Source organism: Colias philodice, chromosome 22, assembly GCF_061535455.1.
Source record: "Colias philodice isolate Cphi_HAF_F1 chromosome 22, ilColPhil1 Martin Lab GWU primary, whole genome shotgun sequence".
Taxonomy (NCBI): Eukaryota; Metazoa; Arthropoda; class Insecta; order Lepidoptera; family Pieridae; genus Colias; species Colias philodice.
Genome location: NC_143107.1, coordinates 1,488,500 through 1,506,255, shown reverse-complemented (window position 1 = coordinate 1,506,255; position 17,756 = coordinate 1,488,500). Strand labels below are relative to the sequence as shown.

Genomic DNA, 17,756 nt, shown 5'->3' with positions numbered 1-17,756 from the left:
CAGAAAGCTGGTGGCTAGGTTAGGTTAGGTTAGAACTCTTAAGACCCGCACGAGCCGAGCGAGCGCAGCGAGCGTGCTGCGGCAGCAGCCGGCGAAGTGCCAGAAAACACTCGCCCTGTTCCTTACATGTATTATAGTAACCAAATCTACCCACCCCGACATTTTTAGCCACGGGCCTGCGGTTACACTTAAGTTTAGCCGGCTAAAGATAGAACAAACTAACATTAACACCTCGTCGAAAATAAACCTAAGTTTAGCCGGCTAATCTTAAGTTTATGTTCTCACCTACCTTTAGCCGTAACATATACATAAATTTTTCGGATTTCCTACTCTTGAGCAAGCTACATATAGCTGACCGTGAGAGAAGCAGGATTCTTTGAGGTTAATGCCACAATATTTTAAAGTTTATCCTTGCGCTTTGTTAATTGTAAAACTAAAGGCTAATTTTATTGGAAACTACAGTCTTTTAAATTGAAATGGCAATTCCGAAGAGATCAGTGGTATTCTAGGTATAAATACTGTCTGTCCTTTGGTCTTTCCAGAAATAAGTTCAGCTTCAATGATATTATTCGATAGCTGTTTTACGATCATTCTAGTTCCATTACATAATTTTGGGGAGTTGAGATTTCTGAGTAGTATGATTGAATTTTCAGACGAAGGCCTAGTGTAATGGCATTCCTGGTACTTGTAAAGAGTTTAGAAATTCAGTGGGGAAGTTGACACTTTCTTCAATAGATACCATCGTGTCGATCGATTTATATATTTTCTCTTCACCAGGTATTTTCTTCAGAATATTAAAATTGATATCGTCAACGATATTATTTTTAGTGGCCAAAATTGCTCTTTGAAATAACCACTCTGCATTAGTATAGTTCTGAATAATATTTGGATAAATTTTGTCGATTAGTTCGTCTTCAGTATTGGCTATATTACAGAAATCACTATTAAGTTCAATGAGGCCGGTCGTTTGGTCAGTAGGATATGTACCTTCGCCGATTTGTAAAAGTATTTTAGCAAATTGTGCTGTTGTTTCATCTCTTGATAATTCAACTCTCATGTTTTTTGTTAATTGCAGTATTTGGACTTGTGGCCAGAGATGTGATTTTTTCAAGCATGCATTGATCTCGTCTGCTGATGTTGTCTTGGAAATAACTGGAAGTGTTTGTCGAAAATCACCTGAGAGTATGAGTAGAGCTCCTCCCATTATTTCAGAGTTTTTTCGCAATTCTTGTAATGTTTTGTCCATGGCTTCTATAAATTTTTTATGGGCCATGGTGCATTCATCCCAGATGAAAATTTTAGCTTGTTTTAGAATTTGACCACGTCCAGATTTTCCTGAAATTTTACATAACGGGAATTGTTGTTCGGCTATATTCAATGGTATTTGTAAGGCAGAATGGGCAGATCGTCCTCCTTCCATAAGTGTGGCTGCAATGCCAGATGATGCTAGTGCCAGTGCGATGAGTTTTTTAGCACGTATTTCCGCCAGTATTAGATTTATGAGAAACGTTTTACCGGTGCCTCCTGGTGCGTCCAAGTAAATAATTCCACCAATATTGTTATTTATCCGGCTCATTATAACGTCGTAAACTTTTTTTTTATTGTCATTGAGAGTTGTGAGCAATGTATTCAAGTAGTTCATTGATGTTGTAACTTTTTTCCTTCATAATTTCGTAGTTTAGCACACTAAAAGCATTTCTTTGTGGTGCTGATTATTTATTGCTAAACATTTATCTTCTAAGCGAATGAGTGTTTCATTGAAGATCTCGTCATTGAATTCTATAGTCAGTTCAGGATTAGCTTGTCGGACTTGGTACAATATATCATCACTCATACTCCTTTTGAAAGAGTCCCATAGCTGTTTTGGGTTTGATGGGTTACATGTTGTTAATATTATAGGGAAATTTCACGAAAAAAACCCACAAATAACTTTTTTCTATTTCGTTTCAAAATCGAGAGTTAATTAAACACACTATTAAAAATACTCACACGTGATACTTCTAAATAAAGGCTCACAGATAACTTCTCTTCTTTTCGTTTTGAAATCGCTCGTTTCGCTGTTCAAATTAAACTAACTCTGGTGAGCGACACCGGGCTCTTATATATTCAGAGAGCCTAGGCTCTAGAATATTCGAGAAAAGTTGAAAATATTTTCCCTCTCACACCTTCTAGAGTATTCTGGTCACTATCGTCCGCCATAATAAAAGGTTCTATAGCGGTAGCATTTGTACTAAAAGCGCGAAATTTTAAAACCTAAATTTTTTAATGTTTTGAGAACTAATTTGGATAACTAAATGTCGCTTTAACTCCAAAATATAAGTTAGCTAATGACGTACAAATACACAAAATTTAATAACTTTATTATAGCAACAAATTAAATTTAAGACTTTATTGAAATTGGAATTTTAAAATAATTTCGTGTCACTACTACACATGCTACAATTGCTCGCAACGCTTTTGGAAATGCAACCTAAACAATCGTTGTCCTGAATGAAGTTCAAATATTCGATAACAGATGGCGCCACTATGTAGGGTTGGAAAGTTCCTTATATCTTTAGAAACACGCCCTTAGATTAAAACGGGAACTTTCTAGCTTCTGTAGCGGTAGCGTATGTAGTAAAGGCGCGAAATTTAAAAACCTAAATTTTTAAATATTTTGAGAATTAATTTGGATAACTAAAATTATGTCACTTTAACTCCAAAATATACGTTAAATAATGACGTATAAATACACAAAATTTAAATTTAAGATTTTATTGAAATCGGAATTTTAAATTTCGCGCCACTACTACATATGCTGCAATGGCTCACAAAGTCACAACTATGGAGACTATACACTATGTCTATTGGAGTGTAATATAGTCTCCAAAGTTCAAATATTCGATAACAGATGGCGCCACTGCACTTAATTTCCAAGTTGAAGGGTCGGAAAGTCCCTTATATCTTTAAAAACATGGCATTTAGATTAAAACGGGAACTTTCTTGTTCGAGGGGGGATAAAGGGCTATCACACCACATAAGTCCCTTTATCGTGTCGGGACTCCTTTTTAAGTTTTATCGGCACGCACATTTTATTGACTTAGTTTTATTATATATATAGATGTATAATATTTCTTTGACACGCCCTGCAGTATAAACTGTTGGATTCGATTTTGAGTTGTGAGGTGTCATTGCAATCATCTGAATTATGAAGGTAGTGGTGGTAGTGACGTAGGCTACATAAATTAGCAATCATGTTTTAATTTTTATTTTAATATAAATTCGGGTTTATGATATTATTTTATAATATTGTAAAAATTATTTTGTTACATAAAGCACCTATCTGCTAAAGTTATATAATTTACAAAATAATTTTAATTAAATAAATTACATTTAAAAAAAAATTATTTTTCAAAACATAATATGAATGCGAATAGCGGTAGTTTTTAGTCGAGAATGCGGGACATTTTATTTTCATCATATCATATCATCATATTTTTTATAAAAGTAACAAAACAATGTATAATGCTTATTAAAATAATCTGATAATGACATCGTAAAGTATGGCAAGACACTACCGCCTACATCTTTTTTAAGGGCTATCGGTAAATTCTAAAATTTTTGTGTTACAAATCGTTGGACTTTCGCTATTTATCCGACGAGTGTGACTAACGCCCACGCGACTAATCCACCGGTACCAGCGTTGTGACCATCATTTTTCTTTTTGTCATTGCGTACTAAGACGCCTCTAGACCGCCATCCTGTTACAAATGACCCGAAATTTTGTGTCAGTATCTCCCGGCCTAACATGTGCAATGTGTAAATGTGTTGACGTTTGAGCTCTTCTTAATATAGGTATAACAACATCGATACAACAAACAACTGAGCAACTACGCTTGGTGTTTATTCGAATAAAATTTTAACAACGCAAAATTGTATTTGAATAAACAGCGAGAGCGCTAACAAAACAACGTGGTGCACTCACGAAATGTGCCAAGTGCGCTCGTCGCGTCCTCTGGTGTCAGAAAAGGACAAACAACGCGGATGATGTATGGCGACGCGGTTTTAATAAAGGCGCGAAATTCCTTTATGCTTCCGGAAATAAATTGGACCATATACCTACATGTACAATTTGTCTTTTGGTGCAAAATAATATATTACTCCTACTACAACCAAATTAAAGTAGTTATGTAGTTTAAAAAATCTGTCATATATTTTAACAGCAAATAAGTTGACCGTATGGAAAATTGCACTACTAAATAACACGACGAAAATATGTTACCAATATCAAATGGTTTGGAAGATCCACCTCGCTCATACAAAATATGTACAACGATAGCATAAATCATAATGATGGAATACTGCTAGTTTAACGTTCGCTTCCGCAGCACTGGCTACTTCCCATGTGACCCAATTCGTGCCGAAATACGGCTTCCCCTGTTATTGATGTCTTTATCATATTATGATTGTTATTATTTATCTTCTTTGTCTATATAAAATGTTTATCTTTACAACGAAAACAGAACTCCTTACAAAACGTAAGGACATTATATTTCGAACACAATATTATATACGATGAACTGCAGATGTGATTTGTGAAAGAAGTGTGACCAATATCTACCTCAATTGTACTTCGACAATAATTGCTGTTAAGATATTGTAAAGTCTAACCATTTAGGTAACATTTCCCATAGTCCTATTCGCTTTAAAGAAACACTTATTAATTTTATTTACAAAAAACTACTAGGTTTCTTGATAGTAATCGATAACGATCATAACACAAACATTTACAGGACCTAGGACCTACTAGGACCTTTTTAAATGCCAACTTTTAATGGATAAGGGATAAAGAAATATAACCTTAAATATAACTCACCTTAGTCCCCTCCACGCTGATTATTCTATACAGATTCCTCGAGGAATCATAGAAGAACGACACCGACACCGCCGCAGAGCTGGCTGACATCCACGATCTTTTCGTCTTCGGGTCTATGTGAAACACGTGCGCCTTGCACGTGAAGATTGGCTGCTCCCTGAAGATTGAACAGTGGGTGTTAAGTTTCCAGTTATGATACTGGTCAGAAAATTTTTAAAGAGTAGAAAAAAAATCATTACGAGGCCAGGTTCGAACCCGCGTATTTTTGCATATGCTCACACTACACTATTATTTAGAAATTCCTCATTTATAAAGCATTTGAATGCTATAAAAACTAGTAGACAGTCAGAATTTAGATGTTCAATTCAGTATAAGAAGTAGATTGTTTGAGATATGGGTGTAAGTTTATATAATCGAGTTGAAATTAGGTTGTTTCCTGAAGGTTGTGGACGATAAGCAGTTGATGGAAAACTGCCAATGCCTGTGTTAACGTGGTCAATAATAATAACTAATTATTTTGTCACAGAGGTAAAATATACGAGAAATAGGTATTTGTTAAGTTTTATTTCGAATTTTCAAATTACATGATAATATTTAAACAATTTGTATCAGTAGGTATCATGCAGAAATACACATATGTTGAAATTGTATACATATTTAATCCTTTGTTTTAAACAATTGCAATAACTCGCATTGTTGTTTGCTGTGTTTTGAGGTCCAGTAACCGTTACAAAAATACATAATAACAATAGTAACAAATGTGTCCTACATGGTAGAGTGTAAATTTAATGCTAGCTACGCTATTTAGAATACCCAGTCTATATGTATATCTAGAGACGTCCATTATTGAACAAAGGGCTATATCTATCACAAATAGGGCATGCACCCGGGTTTACCCGGTTCCGAAAAACCCGGGTAAACCCGGGTTTTTTGATGATCTTGAGAACCGGGTCTGAATAGTATGAAACCCGGTTCTCCCGGTTCCGACCAAAATATTAAAATATAAAGTATTATTTATATTTTGCTGCATTATTTTAACAAATTTATTCTATCTGGCAACGTCAGACTCACGTGCATCGCGAATTTTCGTGCCACGCCTCAATCGTGGCTCTGATTGGTTGATTGGAACCTTAGATGCTATGAGTTTCCTACGGTTGTATTACCAAAAAAAAAAATTAGGCTTCGAAAATGACAAAAATTAGGCTACTGAAATATTTTTATTAGATTTGTCGTGAATTTGAAAAGCTGTTGATTTTACTGTTTTATATAATGATCCAGTCATGTTTTGTTTTTGGTATCAGGCTGAAATTTATATCGAATACTCAAGTCTTCGGTCCCTTGATGCTCAAAGATGCTCAAAGTCAAACTCTTAAGCCAACGCATCAAAAGATACAGCCGTAAATGCTGAAAATTTTCGCAAATTTCGACATTCGCATGAGACTCAAAACCTACAGGGTACTTCTCATGAACACAGAGCCTTTAAATTTGGTAAAAGTAACGTCTTATAACACAGATAAAGAAAAAATTGCAAACATAAATTTTAAAGTTACAACAATATTATAAAAAATAGGTTTGTTCGGAGCCCTCGGAGCGCGAATCCGACTCGCACTTGGCCGGTTTTATGCTTTACAGTTCGCAGTTAATGAATAAGGTTTAAGTTTATATGTGATATTATGATATCAAGGTACTTTTATAAAACTGATAAATAAAGAGAAGTATTGAAATTTTGTTTCTTTATTAATGTAATAAAATAAGACACATGCCGCGTAAAATAAAAGGGCCATCAGGTACTTTTACAGTTACTTTTGTTTAATTTCGTATTTTTTTCCGACGTATTATAAAAGAACCGGGTAACCCGGTTCTACCCGGTTCTGAGCTCGATTTGGAACCGGGTTTCAGAAACTTGGAACCGGACTCGGTTCTGCATGCCCTAATCACAAATAATAAACTAAAAAGTATTATTAGACTAAGGCCGCACTACGGCTAAGCCGCCGCAGATTTTAACCGCGTAATCTTGTGTATAGTGGAAATGGGTTTTGCCCGCGACCGATATTAAAACCGCGACTTATTTAAGATTGGCTAGCGGGAAAAACCGAAACTGCGCCAAAATAAGCAGATCATAGATCTAATATCTATAAGCTTAATTGACAGTATGTGCATCTCAGAGGCATTTTGCGGTTTGCCGCGGAAAAAAAATTGTAATGCAGCAGTTCTTAATTTACTCAAAACATCTATTTAACTGCTTCCATATACGAAATAACAAATTTTCGAGATCCATCCCCTAAATACGGAACATTCAATTTAAAATAAATATAACAGTCCAACACACCGCATTATGTAAAGTGCAAATGAGCATAATTGAGTCCTTGCTAATAGTAAAATAGCATGACACATGACCTTGTTAAAACTCGGTAATTGTGTGTCATACTCATTCGTTAGTTTCTATGGAAACCAGACAGACATTTCGAACGCAAATCCCTTATTAATTGGTGTTGAGATCGAAATTTCAATAACTTCACGTAACTACACACTTGACTAGAAGACGGCTACTTACAATTGCTCATGCTACTTCGGTATTGAAAATCTACTTTATAATATCACTCTTGCTCCATGATAATACCAAAACAATAAGTAAATCTCCCATGTTATTTTATAAAGACATGTCGAAGAATCAAAAGTTCGACGACATGTGTCATCCGCCAACCCGCACTTGGCCAGCGTGGTGGATTATGGCAGCTGTACCCTCATAGGAGGCCCGTGTCCCAGCAGTGGAAACGTAGATGGGCTGATGATGATGATGATTATGTTATAAAGTATCTACTTGACCCGACAGACGTATTCTCATTTATTTTAATAATTCGCAAAAAATTTATTAAGTTTGATAAGAACCTTTGCCTGACAATAATGCACACAATAGCGAATACATCAAAAAATAATTATTGAAATCGGTCCAGCCAAGAACGCGTGAATCGTGATGCCATGGCCAAGGGATTCATTTCATTCATTCAGAAGATATTATAGAAAGATGTATTAATTCCCTTCTATTTCTAAGCTATTGTAAGTCAATCAATCTGACAATACGTGCTAGTCGCTAGATAGGTCGGTGTTACGGAAATGTAGTAGGAAATTAAAAAAAAATCAACTTTTTTTAATTTCCGTACTGTACGATCTCAGATAAGAATTTCTACGTGGAGAATATACTTTTACAGTTTGATTATCACTACATAGTATAAAACAAAGTCGCTTTCTCTGTCCCTATGTCCCTTTGTATGCTTAAATCTTTGAAACTACGCAACGGATTTTGATGTAGAGTGATTCAAGAGGAAGGTTTTAGTAAGTATTTAATTTATTAGGTATGAGACAAAGCGGGCAAAGCCGCGGGCGGTTAGCTAGTTTCATAATAAAACAAAATAATGCACACATCTACGAAGTCAAGAACAACATAAATTTAAATTTTTAATCTATTCCTGTAACCTATTCTACGCTGCTTCAAAGATGAATTACACGCGTATTTGCGTGTTTAATTACGCGCGTAAGCTTCTCTTTAAATAGATTTTAATCAAGTCGCCTTATTTTAATAGGTATACAATTTTTTTTTATATATAAACATAATAGATAGGTTGATTATTATTTAACCTAGGCATCACAGAATAATACTTCGTCGAAATCGGTCAAGCATCTGTTTAATTTTTCTTTAATATTCCTCTTAACAAAAAAATCTTATATTCCTCTTCAAAAGTAGACATATTTATAGATAGAAATGTATAATTATTTTTTAAAATTTTTCTTTTCATTTTCTTTATAAATTATTTTTAATTCATTTCCAGTCTTTATAAATGAATGAAAAAGTATGACAACAAATGTAACAAAAATACCTGAGATTTAGCACAAATCCCGTACAGTCGAGTGTACGTTGATAAACCTGTCATAACGACATGTTACAAAACAAAATGTAAGGAATGTATTAGATAAGCCTTTCCAACGATACCGAGACAGAATCAAGTACTTTTTTATCTAACTGTGAATTTTACCATACTGTAACATTTGTAAAGAAACTTAAAATTTGTTAAAATTGGTTAAAAATTAAATGTGTTGACAATTATTGTATTCAAGAATTTGATATTTTTGGTTTAATGGCATTCAAATGCTTTATAAATATAAATTTATGAACAAAATTTGATTGCAAGCAAAGCAGGACTTGAACCCGCATCCTTTCACGCCAATCCGGAGCAGTCGCCTGACCAACTCAGCTACTTTATAAACGCAACTTTATAAATGTATAATTGTATTAATTTTAATAACATCTTATACATTTATACGTTTTTAAAATTAATTTATTGAGAGATGTATTGTATAGTGGACATTCAAAATGGTTTTTTGCTCCATATCCAAGCAAGTCTTCCGTGCTAAATTTTCAATACCTTAACTTACAAATTAATGCTTTGTACTAGCATTACATTCCACTAACCTTCCTCGAGAATCACTCTATTCTACTAAAAAAGCCGCATCAAAATTTGTTGCACAGTTTTAAAGATTTAAGCATTTATATGGACGGACTAATTTTAATGATGATTGACTATCGCAGAGCATTTGTATCTGATAAAAAAATATTTTTCATATTATTGTTGGAATAAAAATCAAAACACAATATGCTCTTCAAAAGTTTCAAATTTTGTTAGGTACTTTTCAAAAGTCAAATCATCTCAATAGATGGCGCGCGGTGTGTCCCTAAGACACATAAAACTGAAAGAATAGAATAAATTCGATTGCTCTGGCGGGTCACGAGTGGCTAAATTGGTCAGGCATCCGCCCCGGAATGGCGCGAAGGATGCGGGTTCGAGTCCCGCCTCGTGATCGAATTTTTTCTATTCTTTATAAATTTATATTTATAAAGCATTTGAATGCCATAAAACCAAAAATATCAATTTCAACAAAAAAGGTCGTGTTCCATCGTCACAATATTGTATTCACTGAAAAGTGTTTCATATTGGTTGAGATGGTTGTAAATCATCTCAATAGATGGCGCGCGGTGTGTCCCAGACACATAAAACTGAAAGAATAGAATAAATTCGATTGCTCTGGCGGGTCACGAGTGGCTGAATTGGTCAGGCATCCGCCCCGGAATGGCGCGAAGGATGCGGGTTCGAGTCCCGCCTCGTGATCGAATTTTTTCTATTCTTTATAAATTTATACTTTTCAAAAGTTTCAATTGTTAAAGGCTGTGGGGCTACTTATGTTATGTATTTGTTATTATGATAGGACTTTCATTCATTGTTTATCACTTAATGTCTTGATTAATTAGAAAGTATATTTTCCACAAATTTATCTGTAAAACTTTTAAAGTACATATTATATTAAAACTTCTACTTATTATAGGTATATTCAATGAGTATATTAACTATCATTCACTGATATTCAAAACATTTATGTACTTATTTTAATGTACTAAATAAATATCTAATTATTAATTTAAAGACTCATAGCATACAGCTCAAATACCAATAAAGGTAGTTATATCTGCTCCTGGTTTGTAGTCCTATTTCAAATTGTATACTTATACAGAATTGTTATAATTCTTTTAATATTGTTACTTATTTATTATGCAATTATTATAAACAAACAAAATAGTTTAGCAACTGAAGTATGTACCAGATGTAAGATAAGAAACCATTAGTGGTTTATTTGCATTTTGCTCTCAAGTCTCTGTGCTTATAATTTCTAAGTATACCGGGGAATTATAAATAGCCGAGAGAGCTCGCACCCTCGTCCTTATTACCGAGGTAAGAGCGCTCAATCGGATACAATCAATGCAAAAGTGCAATCATTCGTGCGAATTGCGGGTTGCGAAAGATATTTGCGCAAAAATTATAAGTTATGTACTATTTATATTTATCAAATAGCGTGCAGGATTTAAGCTGATATACATCATAATAATTTAATAATAAGGGCCTAAAATATCCCTTTGCATGGGTAACTTGCATCCCCTCCCTAAAAATATCTAGGATCAGGGAAATGAGATTTTCCCAATTTTCTCAATAATTAATCGGTGCATATTATTCTAGAGTAGCTGGCAGTGTAAAGAACATTAAACTTACCCCATGGTTTCTTTTCCAACTGTCATTTAAACTCACTAATTTAGAAATAAATCTACTTCATAATTTCCAATTTTCTAACACAGCACAGCTGTCATACAGCGGTTGCTACATAAACTAAAGACGACAGTCGTGTTACCATATTAGAGAAAGTGAGTAAAAATATCAGTGAATGAAAATTGTTTATTCTCAAATATGTTTTTTGTTTAAATTTTTATTTTGAATATATACATAAGTAATAATAGTTTAATAAAATAAGCAACGGTATTAATTTAATTGTAGAATAATTTACCCAAAAAATGTGTGCAGTGACATCTTGTGTGCAATAGTGGAAGCTATGTACATTTTTAATACTGCTAATTCACGATAGATGGCTCTGAAACCAATTTTCTTAAGTATCATAATAAAATAAACAGCAATTGTTCAGTTATGATAACATTTAAATTTTATAGTATTTTAATTATTATTGCAATAGTATGTTGTAGATTCTGATAATTAACAACAACAATTTCACTTTGCACGCATGGATGATTGTATAAATACGTAAGTACCTAGTTGTTTATTTATATACGTAACGTAATGATCATGACTAGGGCATGCAGAACCGGATCCGGTTCCAAGTTTCTGAAACCCGGTTCCAAATCGAGCTCAGAACCGGGTAGAACCGGGTTACCCGGTTCTTTTATAATACTTCGGAAAAAATACGAAATTAAACAAAAGTAACTGTAAAAGTACCTGATAGGCCTTTTATTTTACGCGGCTTGTGTCTTATTTTATTAAATTAATAAAGAAACAAAATTTCAATACTTTTCTTTATTTATCAGTCTTATAGAGGTACCTTGGCCCTAGTCAAACGTCAGTATCGCCAAGGAATAGAAATTGCTAACGCTAATTATTGACATAAGCTCATGATATTTTGGTAATGGTTCGGTCACACTACCAACGACGATGACGACCACGACCAAAATTCAAATATTGCCAAAATTTATTCAAAATAAAATATTAAAATCTCCCGTCATTACGGTACTCGGAAAAAAAATAATTCGAGGTCAATTAATAAAAAAATAGTTTTTTTTGCGATTTTCGCCGAGACGGTAAGTTTATCATACAATCACCTGGAACCAAAATTGTACATCATAAAATTATCTATAAAAAAGGTTAAATGGCTTTTTTCCTAGGAGCTACCGTTTCTACGAAAAACCTATTTTTTATCCATTGATCTCGAAAAATTTTTTTTAATTGTGTTTTGCACAATTTATTTAATTTCGACTGGATGAAAATTTTGTTCGTGGTCGTCGTCGTCGTTGGTAGTGTGACCGAATCCTTAGGCAAAACATCATACGCTTATGTCAATTTGTATCGATAGCGTATTCTATTCCTTAGCGTTTTGACGGTTGTCTCGGCGCTCTTGTTATCATAATCTTCTTTATATATAAAAATGAATCGCAAAATGTGTTGGTAAGCGCATAACTCGAGAACGGCTGAGCCGATTTCGATAATTCTTTTGCACGCCTCATAAGCGAAGCGTTGATGTGGGTACTACTGTCACTTCGCGCAAAACATCTGATTTTTCAAACTTAAAATGTCTTTATGTATCATACATTGCACTTGTAAGATAATACATACACACACATATTAAGAAAAAACACTATTTTTAACGTTCATGATATTTTTGATGTCATTTTTGTTATTTAAACTAGTTAAAAAACAGTTTAAAAAAGTTCTGTCTTGGACGTCCGTGTGTCTGTATGTGCGGATCCTTTTTCTTGTTAACACGATAGCGACCGAAATACTTTACTAATCGAGTATTTTTTTTTCTCTTACGCTTGAGTATGCTCAGGAATAGAACCCTTTCATTTTTCAGGGTCTGATTCGATGTGGTTTAATTGTTATTAAATAAACAAAAATAATAATTAATAAATAATTATTAAAAAAAAATTATGAGGCGTGCACTTTTGGATTTTCCAAATTTTTTTATTTTTATTATATTCTTTGAAGTACGAGGATGGTTCATATGTAGAGAAAACGTAAATATGTACCACGGGCGAAGCCGGGGCGGACCGCTAGTATCACATAAAAACATGACAAGTACCCAGCTGTAGGTTTTGAGTCCCATGCGAATGTCGAAATTTGCGAAAATTTTCAGCATTTACGGCTGTATCTTTTGATGCGTTGGCTTGTGAAGTTGTGAGTTCGACTTTTTCACATAAAAGGGACCGGAGACTTGAGTATTCGATATAAATTTCAGCTTGATACCAAAAACAAAAACATGACTGGATCATTATATGAATCAGTAAAATTAACAGCTTTTCAAATTCACGAGATATCTAATAAAAATATTTCTGTAGCCTAATTTTTGTCATTTTCGAAGCTTAATTTTTTTTGGTAATTCAACCGTAGGAAACTTATAGCATCCAACCAATCGGAGCCACGCTTGAGGCGTGGCACGAAAATTCGCGATGCACGTGTCTGACGTTGCCAGATACAATAAATTTGTTAAAATAATGCAGCAAAATATAAATAATACTTTATATTTTAATATTTTGGTCGGAACCGGGAGAACCGGGTTTCATACTATTCAGACCCGGTTCTCAAGATCATCAAAAAACCCGGGTTTACCCGGGTTTTTCAGAACCGGGTAAACCCGGGTGCATGCCCTAATCATGACTAAACTTTTCCTATGCATCTATATGCATGCGTTGACCGCATGGAGACATCGATGCACAATGCATGTTATCTATGCAGAAAACACGCTGTTGATAAAATTATCGTCGAGAAAATAAAGATAAATTATGATTAAATATATTTTATTCGCAATCTATCCATTTACATATCCATAAATAAATTAGCCGGATTCAACTAATGATATGCTAGGTATTTTGTTTTGTATAGTTTACGACTTATAAAATTATAAGCGATACTTATTTTGCCCTTTAGCGACGAAAAGAGTATTTAAATTTTTAGTCTTTTCTAGAGGTAGGTACACTAGCTACTAGCTTTCCGACTTTTGCTTCTTACCTTACTCGACCACCACTCTGTCTTATTAAAAAAATCGCATCAAAATCCGTTGCGTAGTTAAAAAAACCATAAAATGGATTATTGTCTACTTTAAAATTAATTAAATATTCCTTTTGTTGATAAAGATATTTAAAAATACATGTAGGTATCCAAATTCTCTAAGAACTATTTTTTGGATCCAAATAAATATAGAAATTTTCATTTTTTATATTAGTACTTAAGTAACTACCAATGTAGTTATATGGTATGTACTTATATTGATGCAAAATACTTAGTCAACATGTAATTAATTAACAAACGTATACAAATGTATAACAAAATTATCGTAATTATTTACATCCTTTTAGTTATTGTACTATAATTACTGCAATGTTTGTAAGTGGGTAGATCACCATCGGTGAAAGTCAACTATTTCAACCCAACACCAATCTTTATGTTAAGGCGAATGCCCGGCCTTTGTAAATACTGAATGTCTTGTAGTAATCGATGTGAAAGCAATTCGTATTCGCATCATGTGTGTAATTAACAGAAAAGTTTAAATATTAATATTTAAATGTATTGATTTGTGTGTTGCTAACTGCAAACTATATGAAGGATGTTCGTGTAAATTTGTATTTATTTCATTCATAGAAATCTAAATAACAAGACACATAGAAGGGCTATAATGTCATAATTCGTATGAAAACCGCTGTCGCCAAAATCAACACATTCAAACCGAAAGCTAAACAGTACACACAAGTAAACTATGCCTTTTATTGGACAGCTTGATTTTAGTGAAAACTAACTATCTATTAAATTAAGCTTTTGAATATGTATCCTAACGCACGAATTTACGGTTTATTTTAGAATAACATCCCTAAGTATATGAGACTTTTTGCTCCAATACGAACAAACGTGATAATAAGAATGGTCGACTGTGTCATTCATTGTTATTTCGATTACTATGGTGACACTCGTAATACTTGTAAATATTCTATAATTTTAAGGAAAAACGGCATTATTTCTAAAAAAATATATTTTCCGATGAAATATTATTCCTTTATAAGTATAATTACAACTTGTGGAAGAATTTCCGCAATGGGAATTGCTGAAACACACCATGTATACACTCATACGTCTCCAGAGCAACTGAACAGTGACGAATGCACTGGTGATGTGCAAATCACCTGAGTGGCGACAAGGTCACGCACGCTTACGACTTCTAGTGTCTTGTTATTTAGATTTCTATGATTTCATTTCTATTCTATATGAATATTAAAATAAGTTGACAAATCCATAAATAGTTACCTATGCGACACAGTTAATAACAGTCAAATTTATTTCATTTAACAAAATATCGCAAGAGGATGTTAGAAACAAATAAAATAAATTTTATAAAATAAATAAGATCAAACGTCGCCTTAAATACTATTAATAAAATAGCAACACAATAAAGAAAAAGATCGTTGAACCGTTATGTAACCGGAATGTTATAAATAACTACTTATTACGTGATACACAATCACAAATCGATTCTTATTTTATTTATTGATCAGTCATAATTTTAGATACCTACACGTTGATAACTTGATGTTAAAAAATAGGTAAGTAAATAATGTAAGTTGGCTGTAAGAATGATAACCCTTTGCCTATATCAACTATTAAGTATTCTGTGCCTATGTCAAGAAATTCAATAAAAAAACATTTATGTCAAGAAATTCAATAAAAAAACATTTTTCGAATACATTGGGGACATTTCATTTATAGAAGTGGTCATAAAGTTAGCAGATGAAATAAGTTTTCTAATAAGTTGGTGAAAATAACGCGATAAATTGTAAAATTGCTTATTAACAAAACATTACGTACACATTAATAATTTTACGAAATATTATAAAATACTTATAAGGAAGTCTGTTCTCAAAAAAAAAATGCGAAAAAAAAATTGGCATTGGCGCCAATTTTGAAATAAGAACAAGATACAGCTTCTTCGTTCTTTTTTTTCGAAGAAGCTGTAAACGAATGTATTTTCTTTGAGTATAAGTTTATGACTATTTAATTATGCAAATATAAACGTGCGTCAGATATTAATGTATGAACATTAGTATGCTCGCCCCGAATCGCGAGTCTCAGGAAAAAATTGAGGGCCATTGCAAGGAAAACGTCTGTAACAAACAGGAAGCTACGCACTTACTTTTATAGATTTCTAATATTATCGATTGGGCAAACAGGAATTTCCTACTAAGGTAAGATTTACAAAAATTTTAATTTGATCCTTCCTATAAAATTATAAATCTATAGTTACTTTATTTTTAATACTAGCAATCCGCCTGCGGCTTCGCCCGCGTTTTCAAAAAAAAACCCGCATAGTTCCCGTTCCCGTGGGATTTCCGGGATAAAACCTAGCCTATGTCACTCAGAAATGATGTAGCTTTCCAACAGTGAAAGAATTTTTCAAATCTGCCAAGTAGTTTCGGAGCCTATTCAATTCATACAAACAAACAAACAAAAAATCAAACCTTTCCTCTTTATAATATTTGTATAGATTATAAAGCTGAAGAGTTTGTTTGGTTGTTTAAACGCGCTCATCTCAGGATTGATAATGTCCGATTTGAAAAAATATTTAGGTGTTAGATAGCCCATTTATCGAGGAAGGCTATGGGGCTTTATATCCTTACCTACGCTAAGTCCAACAGGAGCGGTGACACGCGGGTGAAACCGCGAAGTGCAGCTAGTATAAAATATATGCTAGTATAAATTATGTATAAAAATAATAAAGGAACATTCGATCATAAACTAATTTTATTGAAGGAAAATCAATATATTATAAAGTACCTGTAGCTACTTTAAAAAATAAACATTACTTTTTTATCTTCACAGTTAACTAATTAAATAAAAATTTACAATTTATTAAATGTCCAATTTTGTTTCATCTTACGATGTAAATCCGCTTGAGAATCCTCCTGTTAATGGATTTAAATGTCAACACTAAGGGCAAAGTCGTTTGTAATACTTTTATTCGATTTGTTTACAAAAATAATCTCAGTTGATATTTGCATTTCATTTTGACGCAGTTTTGATAAATAAATAAAAAAAAATTGCCTCTCATCATTTTATTCCATTCGGTCATGAAAAGTTGCTATTTTTTATTATAACTATGTATGTATAATGAAGAGTTTGTTTGTTTGTTTGAACGTGCTTATCTCAAGAACCTACTGGTCCGATTTGAAAAATTCTTTCGGTGTTGCATAGCCTATTTATCGAGGAAGGCTAGGCTATATAATATCATCACGCTTTGACCAACAGAAGCGGAGCCACGCGGGTGATACCGCGGAGCGCAGCTAGTAACTATGTATTTTAAGTGAGAAAATATAGAAGACAGCAATTGGGAAAGAACAAAATTAACTTTTACACATGCACCTTAACAACAGGATGACAAAGGTAAAATAATAAGCAATGTAAGTATATAATTGTTATTCTTGTCTTTAATATGTATTTTCATAATACAGGGTGTAAGTATGTAGGTACCTAACCCGAATTTTTACAGAAAATTTTATCTTCTTTTCACATTACAATAGAAATCCAAATAACACAATTAACATTAATCACAAATACACGTACAACTTACCATTAAAATAGTACTTTAAATCTCCAACAGAGAGAAACAAAATGAAATAAATTGCCAAAAACTTTACATGCAAAATGCGTCAAGCGACACTTCCTTTTGACCTCGACGCGTCCGTGACACGGCCGTGACCGCTCTGACTCCGATTTCGAGAATTATCGATAATGTATAAATTGCATCTTAAATATTA

General features: G+C 33.3%; 1 protein-coding gene across 1 annotated transcript in view; it reads right to left on the bottom strand.

Moving 5' to 3' along the window:
* homer (protein) overlaps nt 1-11,066 on the bottom strand; it is a 56,031-nt gene extending 44,965 nt beyond the window's left edge. Inside the window, exons 1-2 of the mRNA XM_089709538.1 lie at nt 10,951-11,066; nt 4,856-5,012 (exon numbers count right to left, since the gene is read on the bottom strand). Of these exons, the coding sequence (XP_089565664.1) occupies nt 4,856-5,012; nt 10,951-10,976 (183 nt within the window). The 5' untranslated portion in view covers nt 10,977-11,066. The remainder of the gene's footprint in view (nt 1-4,855; nt 5,013-10,950) is intronic.
* Nucleotides 11,067-17,756: the final 6,690 nt, after the last annotated feature.